This window comes from Odocoileus virginianus, chromosome 14 (genome assembly GCF_023699985.2).
Source record: "Odocoileus virginianus isolate 20LAN1187 ecotype Illinois chromosome 14, Ovbor_1.2, whole genome shotgun sequence".
NCBI lineage: Eukaryota > Metazoa > Chordata > Mammalia > Artiodactyla > Cervidae > Odocoileus > Odocoileus virginianus.
The window spans coordinates 4,086,981-4,102,341 of NC_069687.1; the positions used below are offsets into that span (position 1 = coordinate 4,086,981).

At 48.7% G+C, this 15,361-nt stretch overlaps 1 protein-coding gene across 4 annotated transcripts in view; it reads left to right on the forward strand.

Annotated features, from left to right (window-relative positions):
* ICE1 (interactor of little elongation complex ELL subunit 1) overlaps positions 1-13,335 on the forward strand; it is a 61,450-nt gene extending 48,115 nt beyond the window's left edge. For 2 of the 4 annotated variants that reach the window (XM_070476449.1, XM_070476451.1), the window contains 4 exons: positions 1,243-1,433; positions 3,229-3,335; positions 9,679-9,777; positions 12,076-13,335. In XM_070476449.1, the coding sequence (XP_070332550.1) occupies positions 1,243-1,433; positions 3,229-3,335; positions 9,679-9,777; positions 12,076-12,257 (579 nt within the window). In that variant the 3' untranslated portion in view covers positions 12,258-13,335. Of the gene's footprint in view, positions 1-1,242; positions 1,434-3,228; positions 3,336-9,678; positions 9,778-12,075 lie in introns of those variants that run through there. The other 2 variants (XR_011491164.1, XM_070476450.1) reach the window with 2 other exon arrangements.
* The last annotated feature ends 2,026 nt before the right edge of the window (positions 13,336-15,361 follow it).

Here is a 15,361-nt window from a genome sequence, read left to right on the forward strand (position 1 = left end):
GGAGGGGGGACCGGGATGGGGAATACATGTAAATCCATGGCTGATTCATGTCATGTATGACAAAACCTACTACAATATTGTAAAGTAATTAGCCTCCAACTAATAAAAATAAATGGAAAAAAAATGCTAATAAAACAGATAGTTCAGATTACTATAAAAAGAGAAAAGCAAAAAATACTCAAGATTTCAGGATAAGAGGAGGTATGAGTAGAGACAAAGGGTGAAAAATGAGAAGACTGTCGCCTGCAATGTCACAGAGGCAGCTCTGGATCTGGATGGTCTCTTAGCAGTATACACATGTCAAAGTTGGCTTTAGGGTCGAACACTGCAATAAACCAGTTTTCAGTTACAAAAGACTGAAAAGATGATTGAAAACTTAGTATACAAGAAGGGTGTATAGATGTCACCCGAACATTAAATCTTATTTTTAAAGAACCAGCTAATTCCAGTCTTCTTCAGGCATCAAAGATTGAAAGCTTCTTGTTCAGTTTAAATCACAAAACCCAGTAAAAAATAACTGAAGAAAGAGAAGAACATTATAAATCTACTGCTGGGTATGAACCCAAGGGAATCCAAGTTTATGTCCACAAAAAGGCTTCTGCAGGAATGCCCAGAGGAGCGTTATTAACTGTAGCCTAAAGCTGTAAGTGAGCCACGTGTCTTCAGTAGGTGAAAGGACAAACCGTGGTATGGCCGGGTCCCTTCTCAGCAGTGAGAAGGCGTGCTGGAACTTTCTCTACACTCAAGAACGTGGAAAGACACGCAGACGGCGTGCTCAGCTATAAAAGGAGCTAGATGGAAGACTCTAGTACAGTCTCCTTCAGTTTTTTTGAATTTCTGGGAAAAGCAGGTTGATACATATGGTTAGAAAGGTGGCCGAATGAGTTTATTAAAGAATTTTTTAAATGTTTTTTTTTATTTGTAACTTTAGTTCTCTGATTTGAGTTAATGAAACTTTGCATTCCTACGTGGACTGGGGAGTCTTTTCTAGCCTGGCTGGCTTCTGCATTGTGCCTAGAGCTTTTTATCTGGCCTCTCTGCCGCTATTGTATAATCATTTAAGGCAGCTGTTATGCCTAGACAAACACAGTTCCCTCTTCAAAATCCAGCTTTCAAAAGGTGTCTTTTAAAGTTACGTGATGATTGATCTGATGCTCATTATGTGCTTTAAGATCACCCATAGAAGATACTTTACATTTGAAACTCTAAATCCCCCCCTTTTTTTTTCCCTTTATTTGCTAGAATGCGCCTGTAGATGTTGGCTTCATGGTTTCTAAGCTGCTTTTGACCATACAGTTATGTCCAAAAACAGAATTTCAGCCCAGTGCCAGGTTTGGGGAAGATCTGAGTGATAGCACTTGGGAGTACGTATGCGCCATCGACCTGCTGTGCTGCCACCAGAAGTGGGTTTGGACGCATGACAACATCATCAGGTACTGGCTGCTCTGCTGACTCAGGCTGGGTTATTTGAATTGTCAAGTAGTCCGTTCAGCGATTGCCGAATTGTGGTTTGAATAATTTTTGCTTTTAAGGCAGCCGAACCGTTTACAACACACATTTTGATTTGGATGCGAGTTAATAAAACTGCTCATAAAATGCCAGTGTCGCTGTAACATCCCCTCACTTTATTTTTTTATGGTACCTTTCACTAGTTTTCATTGTCTTCACTTACTACTGTCTCTTTCCCAATGGGAAATGAATCTCATGAGTGGGGGGCCTTTGGTTCCCTGGCCTCCCCGGCATGTGGAGACCTGTGCCTACGCAAGCGAGGCGCTCAGCGAGTATGTGTGGATGGAGTGCCGCGATCACTGTCTTAACATGCGGACACTGTGGGGGGGCCACAGGAACAGGGCTGTTCAGGATTCTGCACTGGCGGCTCTTCTCGCTGGGGTTTTGGGAGAGGACGGGGTCTGAGACGCTCAGGCATCTGTTGTGTAATGAACTAACTTCTCTGTGTATCAGCTATGCAGCATCTTTGCAGAATGGAAAAATAGTCAAGTATTTATAATTGTCTGTGGTTAAATAGAACCTTAATTTTCTTACAACCCTGACTGAGAAAGGCTGGTTTAAAGGAGCTTATGACATTGAAAAGGAATCCCCAAAGGATTGATAGTATGTATCTTGATATCCTGTGGAAACTTGTTCATGTTTTCCCTTAACACTGGGAAAAGATGATACATCTAAATGTTAAGCAATAGATAGTTGAATTCTGGGACGTCTATATAATGAGGTATAGCCACTTTAGAATTAAGAGCCGTACTACATAGATTTGTGTGTGTTGAGACGAAAGTGTTCTGTAGTCTGTTACTAAGAAAGTGCCAGGGCCATCTGTTCCATGCTGTGTAACAAGCGAGTGGCTACCCTGCGTCCCCTCTTCCTGGGAGCTGGGGGCAGGCCCTTCTCCCCAGTGACAGGTGAGACCACCATGGACGGGGCCAGTGGAGGTGCTCTGTCCAGGGCCCCTACACTAGTGGAGTGGACAGTGGCGAACAGCAGGGTGTCTGCCTCAGCTGCTTGAGACCCTGATTCCTGAGCACTCTGGTCACTCTGTCCGTGTTTTTTACATAAATGCAGGCATAGACATGTGTGGCAGGAAAAGCCCCAAATTAAAAGAATGATAGTTATCTGACTGTGTTATTTGGAGTGCTTTTAATATACATTTTCCTTTTGTTTGTCTGTATTAAACTTTTCTGATGTTATAAATACTATGTAAGAAGTTAATACCTTTTTGGAAAGAGAAAGCAAAGAGGAATTGCCACTGTTTCTAGTCAGTAGAAAGTTTCTCTAATCCGTGTGAAGTTCAGTTCATTCCCTCTGGTTTAGTTGTTTTTATGAAATACAGCCTGTCCTTGCTTCTCCCCGGGAAATGAGGCTTCTAGAACACAGGCGCTCCTGATGTCTAGATGGTCCACGTGAGAATCCAGACTCTGCTACTTCCAGTCCTGCAGCTTGGGGACGATACTGGGTACTTTGCCTTGTGAAAAGTGTTTAAACAAAATAAAGATGCCAGCACGGGTGTTTGCAGACTTTTTAAAGCCACTGTGAGCACTGAGATCCTGAGTTTTCAGTGTCTGTTCTGTTGTTAGCCAGAAATGCTACATCTTCCTCTTCTTCACTGATTGTCACTTATGCACTATTTTTAAGACAGGTTCGTAATATTTGAGCCATGGTGGGTGTGCACACTTTCATACACATACATACATGTCTATATTTGTCGTTTTTTTGCAGCAAGGAGCTGTGGCCTGTAATGGATAAGTGGATAAAGTACAGAAAAGGACATCCAAACATCGCCTACACTCCTGATATCATCATAGCATCAGTACTGAGGCTCATCGGTGAGTTGTCTCTTGTACTGAATTTGTTCTTGTTATTGATGCTATGTTGGTGGGAGAGTAAGTGTGGAACAATGACAAATGTTGACTGAAACCTCACTATAGCAACTGACTTTACAGCCATTAGAGGAGGTACTTTGGCGCCAAATTAATTTTCATTACTCATACTCTTCAGACATTAACATTTTACTCAACTTTGTCAGCGAGTCAAGATTTTTCTTGTTAGTACATTTTATTTGTAATTGAACTCTTCATTCTCAGATACCAATTTTAATATACAGACACATACACATATCTACATACCAGGATACATAAATTGCTGTAAGTTATAGTCTAATTTGATTTATAAAATAAGTTTATCTTCCCTACTTTCACCCCCCGCCCCGTTTTTTTTTTGTACTTGCTCAGTAAGGATAGCTATGTACTTCCATAATTGAAACTAGTTTTATTTTGTTTCTACAATTCTAAGCTGAATATACAGAAATTAAAATCATTGCTTAAAAATATTTTGAAGAAACAGATTGTTTTTAATCTCAGGTCTAAAAAGGACCTCAGTCACCCTTTAGTTCTGCTGCTCCCTTTGCACCTTACAAGTCTTTAGTTTTTACTTTGACTAATTTTTTTCCTTTTTTGCCACATCTCTGACAACCTGCTCTCGATTCCCTGTGTTATTTCATTATCAGTGATGAAATCTATTCATTATTAGAAGGCTGTCTGTCTTTACTATGAACTGATTCTCTGCCATGTCTTCATCTCCTGGGAGCAGACAAAACTGGGTTCACCCTGTTGCTGTGTCAGGGCCCTTTTGGTCATTGAAGGTAGTTATGACTATACAGACACCTTGGAGTGTGAAGTCACGTGGGTCTTAGGAAACATCACTGAACAAAGCTAGTGGAGGTGATGGAATTCCAGCTGAGCTATTGCAAATCCTCAGAGATGATGCTGTGAATGTACTGCACTTAATATGCCAGGAAATTTGGGAAACTCAACCAGTGGCTACAGGACTGGAAAAGGTCAGTTTTCATTCCAGTTCCAAAGAAAGGCAGTGCCAAAGAATGTACAAACTACCACACAGTTGCACTCATTTCACACGCAAGCAGAATAATGCTCAAAATTCTCCAAGCTTGGTTTCAATAGTACATGAATTGAGAATTTCCAGAAGGTCAGGCTGGATTTAGAAAAGGCAGAAGAACCAGGGATCAAATTGCCAGCATCCATTGGATCATAGAAAAAGCAAGAGAATTCCAGAAAAACATCTACTACTGCTTCATTGACTACGCTAAAACCTTTGACTGTGTGGATTACAACAAACTGGAAAATTCTTAAAGAGATGGGAATACCAGACAACCTTAACCTGCCTCCTGAGAAATCTGTATGCAGGTCAAGAAGCAACAGTTACAACTGGACATGGAACAATGGACTGGTTCCAAATCGGGAAAGAAGTACGGTTCAAGGCTGTATATTGTCACCCTGCTTATTTAACTTATATGCAGAGTACATCATGAGAAATGCTCGGCTGGAGGAAGCACAAGCTGGAATCAAGATTGCCGGGAGAAATATCAATAACCTCAGATAATGCAGATGACACCACCCTATGGCAGAGAGTGACGAGGAAATAAAGAGCCTCTTGGTGAAGGTGAAAGAGGAGAGTGAAAAAGCTGGCTTAAAACATTAAAAAAAAACTAAGATCATGGCATCCAGTCCCATCACTTCATGGCAAATAGGTGGAGAAACAGTGGAAACAGTGACAGATTTATTTCCTTGGGCTCCAAAGTCACTGCAGATGGGACTGCAGCCATGAAATTAAAAGACTCTTGCTCCTTGGAAGAAAAGCTATGACCAACCCAGACAGCATATTGAAAAGCAGAGACATTACATTGCCGACAAAGGTCTATCTAGTCAGAGCTATGATTTTCCCAGTTTTCATGTATGGATGTGAGAGTTGGACCATAAAGAAGGCTGAGTGTGAAGAATTGATGCTTTTGAACTGTGGTATTGGAGAAGACTCTTGAGAGTCCCTTGGACTGCAAGGAGATCCAACCAGTAAATCCTAAAGGGAATCAGTCCTGAATATTCTTTGGAAGGGCTGATGCTGAAGCTGAAGTTTCAATACTTTGGCCACCTGATACTAAGAACTGACTCACTGGAAAAGACCCTGATGCTGGGAAAGATTGAAGGCGGGAGGAGAAGGGGATGACAGAGGAGGAAATGGCTGGATGGCATCACCAGTTCAGCGGACATGAGTTTGAACAAGTTCCGGGAGATGGTGAAGGACACGGAAGCCTGGCGTGCTGCAGTCCATGGGGTCAAAAAGAGTCTAAACTGTCTCATCCTCTGTATCTTTGGCATTTAATTAAAACTCAAAGATAATACCATTTGAAATGAGGTTTAAGAATTTTTAAATCCTGTAAATCAGTCTTATAAGTAGGTCACAGTAAGAAATATAATACCTCTGACTGATTTTGTTACTCTGTCTGTTAACATGCACTGTGCACATTCACCTGCAAACATAGGAACGTTGTAAATAAATAGATAAGCTGAGTCCTGACAACAACCTGGTTTCAAAGTGGACATCTACTGATTTTCACTGGAGATAACCCAACATATACTTGGAGTTAAGTATAGAACGAGAAAGCGTGGAGGTGTGGGAGTGGAGATGGCTTCTTAGGGCACGGCTCTCCTGTGCCCCGAGATCAGTGTCCCAGGCGGGGCCACCAGGACACAGAAGGGCCCATAGCTGCATTTCTAGCTGTCAGGTGATGGCATGAGTATGTCTGGAAACCCTGGTTTCAGCAGCAGCTTCTCTTCTGGATTCAGGAAGGAAGGTTTGTACCTCTTGAGAATTCTCCTCTGTGCCGGGAGAATTCCATGCATAGAGGAGCCTGGTGGACTATAGTCCTTGGGGTCACAAAGAGTTGGGCACAACTGAGCAACTAACACTTTGAGAAAATAGTTTGTAAGATTTGATGATATATTATTTAGAGTAACGTGTATATTTACATAATTAAGAGTGACATATAATGCAATTGTATATCTTATAGGGATAATTCGTGTGTGACCCCACGGACTGTAGCCAACCCGGCTCCTCTGTCCATGGGGATTCTCCAGGCAGGAATACTGGGGTGGGTTTGCAATGCCCTCCTCCAAGGGATCTTCCTGACCCAAGGATTGAACCCAGGTCTCCTGCATTGCAGGTGGATTCTTTACCGTCTGAGCACCAGGGAAGCCCATAGGAATAATTAATAATGTATAATTAATATGTAGTTAACAGTACTGTATAATAAAACGATACTGTAACTACATTTACTTAAATGTAGTTCAAAGAAAGGCTAATTAGGAAGCAAGTGTCCTTTGGAAGATAGCAGAGACTGGCCTACCTAGCGAACGCTGCCTGGTCACAGGAGGACCAGGGCGGGTGGAGCTCACATGCCTGAAAAGACTGGTGTGCAGAGGGCAGGGGGCGGCCGGGCCATTCCAGGAAAGCGTCGGCGAGCTTCACGCGGTGTCTGTTGGCACTGCAAGCCCCCGCCCCGCCTTGCTTAGCAGGTTGCTTAGGAGGGTAGACTGGGGATGGGCCCCGGTGAGGCCCAGTCAGGACGGAGCGGGATCCTGCGCGAGCTCTAGGGTGGGCCAGGGGCTGTCCTTCCCGCGTACTCAGCTCAGGTGGAGTTTGAGCCGCTTCTAAGAAGAAAGTGTTGGAGAAGCATCTTAAGTTTCTGAAGCCGACATTTACTAAAGAATTTAGCGAGTAATTAAGTTGGTCAGTATGACTTCATAATAATAAATGAAGTCCCACAGCAGGTGTCATAAAATACAGCAATCATCTGTATTCTCAACTCCAAATGTGTAAATCCCAGGGGCTTTCTGCTCCTTGGGACGTAAAGCGGGACGGTCCAGGGCCATCTGGTGCTGGGTTGGGGTGTGAACACCACCGTGGGCACGCCTGGTTATTAGCCTGCCTGAACACTAATGGAGTGCAGGGCCTTGCGTGGAGTGTTTGGATTGCTCTGGAGGAGTAGAGAGCCTGGCAGAGCTAGGGTGTGGGGAGAGGTGAGCCCATCTGAGGTCCTGGGTCGGAAGGGAGCAGAGCGGGACCGAAAGTCAGCCTCCACTGGATGCAGAGGCGTATAAGGCCACGTGATACCACTTGCTGCCCCCAGAGACTTCTGAGGTGGCCCGGCTGGGGTCAGCGGAGCCCCGAGCTCGGCCGGCACTGTCCCTCCCGCCAGGGTTTGTGCGTAGACTGCAGGAGCCAGGCCTGCTTGATTTCTGTTCAGGGTCTTACCATGTCGTTCAGCTTTTCTGTGGAATTGACATGAATGCATCCTTTCCTTAACATACTTGCGTATAAAACCGTGGCAGAGAGCCCTGGGTGACTGTCCAGCTCTGAGCCCTGCCCTGTAGATGGGCCACGTTCCCTGTGACCCTCAGCTCTCCCCAGGCCTCCCTGAGTGTAGAGAGTGTTGCCTTTGATCTGAGATCACCTCCGTGTCTCTTACTTGAATTTCATTGTGGCCAGACTGCCTTGGACTCACCCACATTCCTTCCGTGGGGGGACTTTTCTTCCCCCCAAAGAAAATCTCTTTAACAGATTTGTCCATCGTCTTTGTCAAGTCATCATATGTATAAGTGTTAAGTCCCAGACCGTATATCTCAGACTCATGAGTTCCTCTTATTGTATCTCTGATTTACTCTGGTAGATAGCTTCTAAAACCCAATTCATTAAACATTTTTAATTGAAAGAAAAGAATCCAATATAATACAGTCAGGTGTTACCTGGTGGTGATGATGTAGTCGCTCAGTAGTGTCGGACTCTTTGTGACCCCATTGACTGTAGCCTACCAGGCTCCTCTGTCCATGGAATTTCTGGAATCCCCGAATACTGGAGTGGGTTGCCATTCTGTTCTCCGGGAAATCTTCCCACCCCAAGGGGTGAACCTGCGTTTCCTGCACTGGCAGGCGGGTTCTTCCCCACTGAGCCAGGAGGGCAGCCCCTGTGTTTGCTGGGAGCACAGGCACACGGCCCCACAGCTGTGTGAGCCGCCTGCCGGACGCTCCTCAGAGGTGGTCTCCGAGGGCAGGGCTGCGGACAGGCGCTTAGCACGTTGATCCAATGCAAGGAGGTGTTTAAGAGTGACAGTGCCTTAACCTTTCTCAGCTCTGAACTACGTTACTTTTCAGCCTCAGTGAAAGACTGCCTGAGAGATGATCCAGCTGTTTATGGTTTCCTCCCGGGTTAGGCATTATCCGGGGAGTCCCTGGTAGAAGGAACTTCCTGGAGGGCTGTGTCTGTCGCAGCGTTCAGGATGTATGTGGCCAGCACTGAGCGAGCCCCAGCCGGGGATGCAAAGTGACGAAGCTGCCGTAGCACCCCGCCCCGCGTGTCTCCACCCGCGGGGCAGGTGGCCTGGTTAGTGTACAGACCTATGGGCCGCCTGTAGTGCTGAGAAAGCGTGTGGACACAGCGGTGCCTGTGCAGGGTAGCATGGTCACAAGAGCTCGGGAAGGGGCCTTGGGGACCCCCTCCCAAGTAAAGGGGGGCAGACCATGCGGCCTGGCCCTGGGGAGGGGGGATCCTGCTCTGGAGCAGGCGGGTGCCCCCAGGTGAGTGGCCGCTCGGCGGGGAGCGTTGTCCTGGTGAGAGCCCCAGAGAGCTTTTGTCAGCCCAGGTTTTGTGTGTCATTGACCATAATAGAAGTTAAAACGTGTACTTTAAAAAAACCTGGCTGTTCATTTGAAATTAACTAAATGATACTAGTCATTGTAAATGGCATTTTTAATGAAAAACAGCTGTTTCCAAACAAAAATAGAATGGAACCGTATCTTGTTGCAAGCCTCTTTACTGTCTGGTTTCCCATGGCTGCTCTGCGTTCCCTTTCGGCTTTCGGCTGCGCGTGGTTCTGGTTGAGGTATTTGGAGAAAACCCGGTCTCACACAGATCTGTGGTTGATGAAAGGCGCATTTTAACAGCCTGTGGGAGTAACTCTGGGTGCACTTCTTTGACACTGGGCTTTCTGGGGGCTCAGTGGTAAAGACCTCATCTGCAGTGTAGGAGAGCCAGGTTCAATCCCTGGGTTGGGAAGATCCCCGGGAGAATGGCGTGGCAACCCACTCCAGTACCCTTGCCTGGAGAAGCCCACGGACAGAGCGGCCTGGCGGGCTACAGTCCATGGGGTCACAAAGGGTCAGACATGACTGAGTGACTAAACAGCGGTGGCAGCCCGGTTTCAGACCCTGAAGCTCAGCGCACATAATGTTGAACAAAAGAACACATAAGTTTTAAACTCTTAGGAAAAGTTAGCATTTAACCCAAGGTTGTTTACATTTTGTATTTGTTTCCCTCTAGGTCGTTTAGGTCAATTGGGTTTGAAGGAAGGGTTCCCGTCTGCAGTGAAGAACATCAGTACGGTGATTGGTATGTTTATCCAGCATGCCCAGGATGAAGGTACAGCTTCTGTTTATCATACTTACTTTCAGATCGTTTGCGTTCCTCTCATCCAGTCTCTCTTGCGTTCTTAACCACATGCCGTGCTCTGCACGTCTCCCGCCGTTCGGGCGTGATTTTAACGAGGCTGCACTCCGCCCGTGTTCTCATCACTGGCGTTGGAACCTGTGTGGGCTTCCTGCAGTTTGTTTGGTCGCCACTCATGCCCTTGGGCAGCAAACCCCTAAGGAAGGAAGGGACTCTTCCCAACCTGGTATTGGCATTCTGTCTCAGCAGCCGTCGGCACTGGCTTCACACCGCCCTGTGACCCCCGCTGCCCCCACGTGCCTGGCCGAAGGTGTGTCCTTATGACGGGGAGGGGGGGGCGGTCCACACGCGTGAAGCAGCGGCTCCACTGCAGCCTGGGCGTCCATACATAATACCCGGGAGAACTTGGAAACTGGAAACCTCTGAGCCAATCTTCACGCCACCCGTGTTCTTTAATTTGCATACCGCAAAGCATGTAATATTATAGTCTTATTCTTTAGTGGAAAGAGCTTAAAACTGAGAAAGAGACCCTTTGAAGCGGTGAGTCTGTCGTTTTTATTTGAATGCTCTGCCATCAAGGGATAATGCGTTTACACAGTTTACATCCCAGATGAGCTTAACCTCTAGGTTGTCCTCCTCTTTCAGGGTGAGGCTTGGCAGGTTGAGCTACTGAGAACCTCTTTCTCTTTGGTCTTAGCATAGCTGCTGAGATAATGCCCATGACAGTGTTCCCTTCCCATCTGGACCATGTTCCCTTCCCGTCTGGACCGTGCTCCCTTCCCGTCTAGACGATGTGTTGCCCAGAGCCGGCAGCTCAGACGTTTCCTACCAGGAGGAGGGTCGATGGGGACTCACTCGGGCCTGCCCCCCCAATGCAGCACAGGTCCCCAGGACGGCCCTCCCGGGCAGCACTGACTGTGTTATGATTAGGAAGCTGACGCCCCAGGAGAGACCTTGAGCTGGATGGTGCGGCCAGCTCACAGCTAGGCCCAAGGCCAGAGCCGCAGCTCCGCACGCGCTCCTGCTCGTCTCTGTGGCTTTCACACCCGTGTGACTCCTTTGTCAGGCTTTTTGTTTTAGTCTTGTGTTCCCTTCTCTGATGAGCATGGAGCTAAATGGGAAACTAACTCTAAAGCTGGTGCAGCACTACCTACAGCATCACCATCTGAACGTGTGGGTTTTGAGATGTTTGTTTTTAAACACTTGTTTACGTTGTTGAACACTGCATCACTAACAGTGTATCGTTAATAATAAGGTTTACAGAAATGACTCCTAAATTTTTTAAACTAAATAATTTAAGTGATTTAACTAAAATTAGAGAAGAAAATGGCAACCCACTCCAGTATTCTTGCCTGGAGAATCCCATGGACACAGGAGCCTGGCAGGCTACAGTCCATGGGGTCACAGGAGTTGGATACAACTTAGTGACTAAATTGAACTAAATTAAACTTGAATTAAATAACTCCTAAATAAACTCGAGCCATTTGAATGAGAGCTCTCACATACCATAATCTCTAAGCTGGCTCTAGTCTGCAGTTAAATGCCATGTCTGTGATCATGCTGTGTGCCCTAGTGTGTAAGAGTATATTTGTTGTACTGTATTGGGCTTCGCTGGTGATTCAGACAGTAAAGAGCATGCAGGCAAAGCAGGAGATCCAGGTTTGATCCCTGGGTCAGGAAGATCCCCTGGAGAAGAGAAAGGCAACCTACTCCAGTATTCTTGCCTAGAGAATCCCATGGACAGAGGAGCCTGGTGGGTTACAGTCCATGGAGTTGCAAAGAGTTGGACACGACCGAGTGACTAACACTTTCATACTAAAAAGCAGTTTTTCATTTGCTCTCATTTCATTATGTTTTTCTTTTCCAAAGTCCATGTGTAAATACTTGCAATGGGTTAATGGAGTCGTTTATTTGACGGATGCTTTGGGATCCACATTCTCTTGAACCTTAGGTGCGGGATGTGGTCCTTCCAGAACTGCCGCTGGAGAGCTTGACTGCGGTCTGGGAGGGCCGGCACTCCCCGTGCGCCCTCCGCTCCGCACGCTATCCCGGGGTGTCGGCATCACCAGGGGCCTGTAGAGACTGGGCTGTGTTTTGTTTTTTCGTTTGTAGAAGGACTTAAAGAGCTGTTTTTTCATTGTTGGTTTTGTTTTTATTATTAGTTTTCATTGCTGACAGAAAGTATATGAATAGTGATTCACTAGATTAACATTAAGATTGTGAATAGCAGAGCTTTTCTCATGTGATGACAGTTGTGGAAATGCTTTTCAGATATCCCGTGGGGGGTCCAGCTGGCCGCTGTGTACGCCCTGTGCGACCTGAGCCCCAGCAACCCGGCGGAGATCTCCAAGATCCTGGATGCTTGGCGCAGGGAGACGGCGCGCAGCGTCCCCGCCGCGGTGCTCGGTGCCCTGGACGAGGTGGGCGCGCTGTGCGCGGAGGGGCGAGGCTGAGCGCCTGCGCCGCCGAAGTGCCTTCATGCGTCTCGGGGCCACCGGGCAGCCGGCCTCCAGGATGCGCCCCCTGGGCCGAGGCCGAGATACCGGGACGGGCCCCGAACCGCGCTCGCCTCCCTTCCGGCTGTGGTGAGCATGGATGTTCGGACTGGAGTGTTTGTGTCTTGGTCAAACAACAGAAACTTGAACCTAGCCCTTTTTTGCTGCAGAAAGTGTCTTTTTTTTTTTTTTTTTTTGGTCGCTTTTTGAAACTGAGTGGCATTTTGTAATGAAATTAATATAAAACCATTATTTGGTTCCTGAGCCAGTTTTGGACCTTGTGCCCAAGTGACTGACCTGGAGGAAGCGCGGCTGAAGTGGAGGCCGAAGGTTCTGCCAGCGTCCTCGCCGGCAGGGGCCACTCGTCCCCCTGCAGGCGCGGCCGCCGCTGCTCAGGGTAGAGACCGGGGCGCGCCTCTCCCGCCGCTCAGCCCGGGAGGAGAGAGAGAGTCCAGGCTCCCGGGGTCTGCACCCCGCCCAGCGCAGGCAGGCCCCCCGTGTGCCCTGTATATACGGACAGCCAGCAATGTGTCTCACATTTGATGATATTCCACTTTTCGGAATTTTAGTATTTGTACAGAGAAAAATGGGTTTAATAACTCACCCTGGTCCTGATTTGTCTGCTAGTCATCATTTCTTAAAACTCTTGTATGTGTTTTTTTATAATAAAAAGTGAAAGTAAGCCATGCACATGAGTGTCCTGATGAGTACAGTGACCCTTGCCCGCCTTCTGCTCCAGCCAAAGATGAAGTGAGCCCTGGGTGCTGACCAAAGACGGAGCCACCGCCCGGAAGCCTCCTCTGCGGACGCGGGCACGGACGCCAGGATGTGCCCGCTGCGCGTCCTCCAAGGCTTTCAGGGACAGGAGACCCCGCGCCAGCGCTGCCTGGCGCTCAGTGTTGGATGTCTCCGTTTAGCTAGAGATGCTCCCCTTAGAAATTACCTCTGACAACTATTTTGTTATTCCTTCCCCCTGTTTTTAAAGGAATTATAACAGATGGAGATTTATAAAAAGAAACCTCTGCCTTGCCCTTTGGATGCTTTTTGTCTTGTGTGTTCCTTCTTTCTCCCTCTGTCTCCGAAGCGCATGGTCTGTGCCAGAACCTGGCTGGGCAGAGCTGGTGAGGAAGGCGCCCAGGTTCTCAAAGACCTGTGTGATCTTTGGTTATGTGCAGTGAGAGGGACACGGGGGCTTGGAGCAGGGTAGCCCGCCCAGGAGGGTTCCCCTGGGGAGGTCACTTGTGAGTTAGGCGCTGAGAGGAGGGGCCCTGGAATGGTCCTGGTGGACAGGTGTGCTGGCTCTGAGAGGCAGGGCCTGCCCTGCGTCAGCAGTGCTCTATGTGATGCCCATTGTTCGGGAACATGGGTGCCTGCCCCTCCCTGGGACCTGGGCAGCCCTGGGCTCGGTGACACTCTGAGGGAGGTTTGAGCAGGTGTGACGGGGCAGGGGGTTGGCGCTGGTGGGTGCAGACCACTGACAGGGGCAGGGGCAGATGTCACACGGATCTTGGGGGTGAAATCAGTGCTGAGTTTGGCGAGGGACAGAAAGAAGTTGGGGGTCCCACAGTTTTGAGTTGGGGACGGTGGCTCTGGGTTGGTGATAGGAGCCACGAATCCTGGGTGTGTGCTGGGATGCAGACACCCCCATGGAGGCGGCTGGGAGCCTGTAGAGGCAGGAGTCGAGCTGGGACGAGCTGAGGCAGACGTCAGAGGGGGGACAGGGCTCCGAGGGTGTTTAAGCGAGTGGCTGCCTAGGACAAGTCACTTCCCTCCCTCAGCGCCTCCTGTGATTTGAAGACGCCTGGGAGGGGGCGGAGGAGAAGACGCCAGGCGGGTCGGGAGGGGATGGCTGAGAAGCATGTTGGCACCTGCGCCCTGGCCCAGGTCAGGGGAGCGGGAGGGCAGGCAGTGGCCCGAGCTGCTAGAGGCCATGAGGTCCGCCGTCCCGGAGGAGCGGCAGGATGGGTGGAGTCTGCCACTTGCGGGGACATGCTGACCCTGGAGGGTTGCAGAGTAAGAGGGGGTAGGGGGAGAGGGCAGGTCTGGGGACACAGTGTGGGGGCAAACTTGCCTGGTGTCACATGCTTCGTCATATGGCTCACAGTAAAGAGGGCTTCCCTGCTAGCTCAGTTGGTAAAGAATCCCCCTGCAATGTAGGAGACCCCGGTTCAATTCCTGGGTCGGGAAGATCCCCTGGAGAAGGGATAGGCTACCCACCCCAGTATTCTTGGGCTCCCCTTGTGGCTCAGCTGGTAAAGAATCTGCCTGCAATGCAGGAGACCTGGGTTGGGAAGATCCCCTGGAGATGGAAAAGGCTACCCAGTCCAGTATTCCAGCCTGGAGAATTCCATGGACTGTATAGTCAGTGGGGTCGCAGAGAGTCGGACACGACTGAGCAACTTTCACAGTAAAGAACCCGCCTGCCAGTGCAGGAGACTCAGCTTCCATCTCTGGTTAAAGAAGATCCCATGGAAAAGGGAAAGGCTACCCACTCCAGCATCCTTGCCTGGAGAGTCCCATGGACAGAGGAGCCTGGCGGGCTGTATAGTTCACGGGGTCACAGAGAGTCGGATGTGGCTGAGCGACGACCACCACAGCTCAGGTCGTGTTCTGACCATCACAGTCCCGTGCGCTCTCAGCTGGTGGGGGTAGGTGGTGCTGACGTGGCTGCCCCTCTGCCCACCGGAGGCTGGCGTCACTCCTGATAACACACATACCTGAGCGGGCCCATCGTACTGCATCTGCCTTGAGGGCAAAACAGTTTTAAACTTGGTGAACTGATCGTTTCTGGTCCCCGGGCGCAACAGGGCTGTAGAGTTTTATCACTTAAGAACAAAAATGGATGCGTGCAAAAATGCAGGTAAACATTTGACCTTGGAGTGGGGTGGGGCTCTCAGCTGGACTGGGTCAGGGCCAGGAGGTGCAGGGGTTCTCGCCACCCCACCCCGGGAGCAGGCGCCCGGCCGTCTGTGCCTGGAGCCATGTGCAGGACTCGGGAGCCTGAGGGGTGAGCAGCGATCTCTTTGTGTGTTTTTTTTTTTTAATTTTTATTTTTAATTAGA